General features: G+C 46.6%; 1 protein-coding gene across 1 annotated transcript; it reads left to right on the top strand.

The window, feature by feature from the left end:
* Positions 1-1,062: 1,062 nt before the first annotated feature.
* Positions 1,063-5,949, top strand: LOC113215059 (uncharacterized; the record flags this gene model as incomplete). The annotated part of the gene is made up of 2 exons (XM_052275702.1): positions 1,063-5,705; positions 5,818-5,949. Coding segments are annotated over exons 1-2 (4,281 nt in total), but the record flags the coding sequence as incomplete, so codon positions are not given.
* Positions 5,950-6,408: the final 459 nt, after the last annotated feature.

Below are 6,408 nucleotides of genomic sequence, written 5' to 3'. Positions count from 1 at the left end.
GAGTGCAGTTGCACCCCTAAAAATGCAATAGCACCTTTGTTTTTCCAGTGAAGACGTAGGTGAGGTTGTCAAAAAAATACTCAAATGTCGTCTAACATATGATCTTGGATCAAAGTTCACACAACGGACTCCTTTCGCCCTCCCTGTGTGTCCGTTTTGCCCAGTTGCAGGCGTTTTATGTCAAAAAAGTTCAAACAATATACTAGCAACCTGACGTACTTGGCAATATGTTCTACAGTGTACACCCCTCGCCACTCTCCCGTTTGTCACTCCCCCGCACTTTCCTCTCGTTTGTCACTCGTTCACAGCTGTACGGCGCATGCCGGGCTGGTGGTGACCGGGATACGGGGGATTGCCAGAGTAGCTTAGTCGTGTTCCAACTGATGGGCTGATGGACGTTTGGGGTCCGAACACGCCTACTCCGTGCGACGGTGCGCGCAGCTTCCCACACCCCCTCCTCCCCTCCTTCCTACTGTCAACCCCTCTATAGAGCAACGTGGACTATCTCTCTCCCCCTCCCCCCACTCTCTGTCTCTCTACATCTCTCTCTACCCCTTCCTCTCAATATTCTTGCAGACATGTCCCTAAGCATGGGGCATCACAGCCGAGGGCACACCTTTAAAGATGTATGATGCAAGATGAAAGTGATGTTGTGTTGGGGGCAAGTGTCTTAAACCAGGATTTTTCGAAGTTCCTCGGAATCTCCTAAAGTCTGTTGCTGGATTGCCCACTTCCCCCACCTCCCTCTTTTGATGGACACGAGTCTGTCCAGTCTGTCGGCATCAGTGCTCTTCAGCTGTCCGGTCCGCTGTGCCCTGTGTGAGAGAGGGGAGAAAGGGCGTACGGGTCCGAACGCACTCCGAACGCGGGCGTGGCGGAGGTGTTAGATGGGCGGTCTACCTCCCCGGCGCTCGCGACTCGCGCTTGGAGCCCATGCGTGGCAGGGCCGGGTGCTGGGGAGGGAGGGAGGGGGGGAAGAGGTGCCGGCCGTCTCCCCGCGGCCCCCGCGCCCGCGAGGGTGAGGGGAGTGGGGAAGGAGGGAGGGCCCCCCGCGATCCCCGCGCCCGAGCCTGCGGAGGGAGGGGAGGCGCGCGCGTGCATGTGTGGCTGCAGCTGAGAATCGGAGAAGAGGGGTATCAAGTGATCAGAAAGGGCACGTGCTCGGTCCACCCATCCCACCTGACCCCGTTCGGGAGGGATGGGTACACTGCAAAGGTTGGTAAATAACTTGTGCTAGTAATATTGGTGCTGGAGCGAGAGAGGGGAGGGCCGCTCGCTGGAATTTGTGCTGACGGAGGGCCTATAGTCGGCGCGGAAGGGTGGGTGCATATCAGCCGGTGCGCTTTGGCGAACGCGCACCGCTCGGACAGTCTGAGTCGATCGGTCGTGTGGGAAAGATCAAGTGGACTAAATTACGTGTGCGCGAAGTGATGTTGTCGCGAGTGATGTTGGATTAAAATACACATTGAAGTGGTAAGTGCATTCATCCTATGCAAAGTCTGGAGATGAGGAGTGGCGGGAAATGTTAACCGTAAGTAATATTGTTTCAGGTCAAGATGGCAAGGAAGTGTGCATGGTGTGGGGAGGCCTTCTCTGATGGAGAAGTGTTGTTGCGTCACATCGAGGAGCGACATGCACCACCCTCAACATCTGTGGCAGGCAAGGATCAGCAAAGTGAGACTGTGTTGCGACGGAAGAAGAAAAGTGGGGGAAAAGTGCAGTGTGACAAGTGTGGGAAAAGTATGCTCCGAAGCAGCCTTAGAGGACATTTGCAACATGTGCATCGTACGCAGGACATCAAATGTGATACGTGTGGAGGGACGTTTAATCGTGTATATGAACTGAGGATGCATAAGCGGGTGGGACGATGTGGATCGAGAATCTCAATGCTGAAACAGAAACGCAAGGGTGTGGAGTGCAAAAGTCTACAGTGTCCCAAGTGTCGAGTGGCATTCAAGACCATTGCCAAGCTAACTCGTCACAAGTTGCGGAAGCATCCCCAACCCCATGCAAGGTATGTCTGTGTGCACTGTCGGAAGACATTTCGGTCGGTGGGCATGCGTGCGCGGCATGTGCTCGGGTGCGACAAGCGTCGGCAGCGAGTCGACCGCTATCAAAGACTGCGATCGAGGTTCATGAGCGGTGCGGCAGCGGTGCAAGAGGACACTGAAGAGTCGGCGTGGGAGACGCGCACAGCCGTGCAAGGCAATGCGCGCATTCACCTGCTCCACATCACTCACCAGGACGACCTACAGATGACGTGTATTAGTAATAAGAGTGAGATTAGTAAAGTGCTCAAGAAGGATATGCAAGATTTGAAACGTATAAAGTGGTACATGACAGCTCATATGAAAATTCAGGAGGGGGAGAAACAGGCAGTTGGGGATTCTGACATTCGCTATATGCGGTGTGCTCCAATTATTATACTTAGGGAGGATGAAGTGGAGGACTCGGTGAAGCAGGGAATACAGGGAGTGCTCCTTAGTTTTGAAAATTCATCACAGGAGGGAAGTAATATTCTGTATGAGCGAGTAGAGAAAATTGAGGTGCGTGTGTGTAAATATGCTGCCATCAGGGGCTCGTCCTATCTCCCCCTCCCCAACTGGTTAAAGAATAGTAGAAAGGGATTAATAAATATCCAAAATTTTGATGATGAAAAGTGTTTCAAATATTGTATTGTTGCAGGGATAAATCTACCTCAGCGTCACCCTGAGAGAGTAGCTCATTACAGGGGGAATAGGGGAGTGCCTATTAATATGCAAGGTATTAAATATCCTGTACGAGTGACACAAATATCCAAATTTGAGGGGCAAAACAGAAATATTGCCGTATCTGTGTTCGGTCTCGAAGAGGAGAAACATATTGTGCCACTAAGAATTTCAAAAGTCCCTGATCGGCCCCATCACATTCGGATGCTTCTAATCACATCGGAGGAGGGGGAGAGTCATTACGTGTTAATTACAGATTTGAGCAAACTTCTTGGTCACAGCCACAACCATCACGCGAGGCTGTATTATTGTGACAATTGTCTCACCCCAATGCAGAGTCGTGTACGTCGAGATGAGCACCAAGTTCGGTGTCTCCATTTTGAGGCACAGGCTGTGCGTCTTCCCTCTGAGGAGGATAATATTCTTAAATTTAGAAATTATGGCCACCAGGCTCTACATGATTATGTTATCTATTGTGATTTAGAGAGTATGGTTGTACCATATGATACCGTGCTACCGGATCCTCAGCGATCGGCGACATCTAAAACGCACGTGCACAAAACGTGCGGTTTCTGTTATATAGTTGTTGGTAAAGATGGTAAATTAGTTAAAGAGCCTGTTCTACAGCACGGAGGGGATGATGTGGCAAAACGCCTCTTAATGTGTCTGAAAGAGGAAGAGAGAAATATTATGGAGAATTTGAGGGGTGTTGATTGGCCCCTAGATATGACTGAAGCCTCTGAAAAAGCATTCCAGGAGGCTACACACTGTTATATGTGTAATGACCCGGTTCCCCGGCAGGGGGTGCCAAAATGTCGTGACCATGACCACCAGATTGAGGTAGATAACTATCGTGGCTGTGCATGTTCCCGTTGTAACCTTAATTTAAAAAGAAAACAATTTATTCCTGTGTACTTTCACTGTATGTCTCGGTATGATATCCACTTCCTTATAAGTGCTATAGGTGAGCTCAGTGATGGTACTGATTTATCTTGCATCCCACGAACAAAGGAGCGCTATGTTGCTGTCACGTGGGGTAATCTGAGAATATTGGACACGTTCAACTTCTTAAGCAGCCCGCTGGAGAAATTAGTTGCTGATTTAAAAAAGGAGGATTTGACCCTATTGATTGAAATGTATCCTGATGAAGAGAAACGTGAATTGCTAAGTCGGAAAGGAGTGTACCCTTACAGTTACTTTCAAGAAGAGAGTACCTTCCTGGAAAAAAAGCTTCCCCCGAAAGAATGTTTTAAAAATGATTTGACGGGAGAACATATTTCTGATGAAGATTATTCGCATGCTCAAAACGTGTTCAAAACATTCAATATGGAAAATCTGTGGGACTTCCATGACGCATATCTTTTAAGCGATGTATTGTTGTTAGGGTCCACCTTTGAAACTTATCGGAGGAGTACAATGAAGCACTTTAAACTGGACTGTGCCTATTACTATAGTGGGCCTGGATTAAGCTGGGATGCAGCCCTTTTGTTTACAGGGCAAGAACTGTCTCTCATTACAGACATAGATATCCATGAGATGGTCGAGCAGACCGTACGTGGTGGAGTCAGCATAATTACCCACCGATTAATGGAGTTCAATAATCCAAGATTGCCTAATTTTGACCCCTCTAAAGAGATCACGTGGGGTCTGTACGCTGATGCTAATAATCTGTATGGCCTCTCGTTAGCGCGAAATAATCCTGTGTCCGGTTTCCGGTTCCTCACCCGTCAAGAAATCAATGAACTGGATGTTATGAAAATTGAAGAAAATGATTCCCAGGGTTATATATTGGAGGTGGACCTGTCTTATCCACCCTCACTCCATAAGGAGCATGATGCCTTCTGTCTGGCGCCTGAACACTATATCCCCCAGTATGAGGAGTTGTCTCCACTACAAAAAAGGATGATAAGAATGTATAATTTACCTAAGAAATGTAATAGAAAATTAATTCCAAATCTGAAGGACAAGAGCAAGTATTGTGTGTATGGGGAAACACTCAAGTTGTATGTTTCTCTGGGTCTAAAAATAACTCATGTACATAGAGTAATTAAGTTTGAACAAAAGGCATGGTTAGCGCCCTATATAATGTATAATACTGAAATGAGGAAGAAGGCGACAAGTTCATTTGAAAAGTCTCTGTGGAAATTATATAATAATTCTGTGTTTGGGAAGACAATGGAGTCTGTAAGGAAGAGACGTAATGTTGATTTTACAAAACAAAATGCTAAATTTCTAAAATTAGTTAGATCCCCCCTCTTTCATTCATTTGAGATTTTTGATAATGATTTGGTGGCTGTGGAACGGAGGAAGGGTTGTGTGAAGCTGGACCGCCCAATCGCCATCGGCGCAGTTGTTTTAGACACCTCGAAAGCATGGATGTATAATTGTTATTATAATGTACTTAAGAAAAAATTTGGTTCAAATGTTGTCTCTCTACTCAGTGATACAGACGCGTGGATACTGTCAATAAAGACAGAAGATTTGTATAAAGATCTGGAGGAGCTTAAGGCACACTTTGATTTTAGTGACTATCCCCCTGAGAATGTTCTGTATTCAACAGAAAATAAAAAAGTTATGGGTAAATTCAAAGATGAATTAAATGGCGCTGTGCTAGCTGGGGTTGTTGGCCTGAGGCCAAAAATGTATTCATTTAAAACAGGTGACATGATGAAATGTGTGGCCAAAGGTGTGCCTCGTAGTGCTGTAAAGAACCAACTAAATTATGATGATTATAAAGATTGTATTTTAAAGTTAAAACAAAAAAGTGTAACATTCTCACGTATATGTACTGATCAGAAACATCATGTGTTTACGGCATTCTCCACTAAACGTGCATTATCGTGCTATGATGATAAGAGATACATTAGTAGTAATAATAAAGACACTTATGCCTTTGGAAGTGTCCATATTGCAGAGTTAAATGAATATGATGATGATGTTAGCTCTGATGATGAAGGAGCAGCCAATCTGGAAGAATTAGTTGATATGTTAGATTTGGTGTAAGTAATTACAAAGAAAAAATGTATGTAATGTCTATCTATATAAATAAAACATTATCAATGGGAATACAAAATGTGTTGTAAACATCATTAACCTCTCGTCCCCCCAGCATGTGCTGCCACACAGCGGAGATCTGGAGAACTATGACGAGTGTGAGACAAATCGTCTCTGCATTGTGGCGCGCTCACCTCTTCCGTGGCAGAATATGGAAGTAGCTCATTCTGCAGTGTTGGTGGTCAGGGTGAGTAGCTGACCGGTGAGGGGGGAGTATGTCCGGCCAAGTAGATACCCCGCGCGCGAGGTAGCCATCGACACCATGGGAGGGGAGGGGACACCTGTAGAGCGGGGGGAGATGAGGGGAGGGAAGGCCAAGTCCGATCAGCTCGATCAGTAGAATCGATGGAGGGGAGGGAAATCCGAACTTAAAAAAGAGATGATTGAGTAGCGCCGGCGCCATTCGTCTCTCGGAGCTCGAAGGGAAAAATCTATCAAAGCGCACCGTGCCTTCGCCGATTCACCGTCCCCCTTCAGTTTTTTTCGTCGTGTTGAGGTAAGTCGAGTGTTAGAAGGGAGCATCATAGTGAAAGAAAGGTAGCATATTAAAAACAAATTTTCGCTATGTTATAGGAGAGGAGATTATTTTGAGATGGACACCCATGGACTGTTGGATGATGTGTTATTGGAGCGGGAGCAGGAGCAG

Source organism: Frankliniella occidentalis, unplaced genomic scaffold (assembly GCF_000697945.3).
Source record: "Frankliniella occidentalis isolate FOCC.00 unplaced genomic scaffold, Focc_3.1 Scaffold774, whole genome shotgun sequence".
Taxonomy (NCBI): domain Eukaryota; kingdom Metazoa; phylum Arthropoda; class Insecta; order Thysanoptera; family Thripidae; genus Frankliniella; species Frankliniella occidentalis.
Note: the sequence above shows the minus strand (reverse complement) of the source record. Positions and strands in the feature narration are given on the sequence as shown.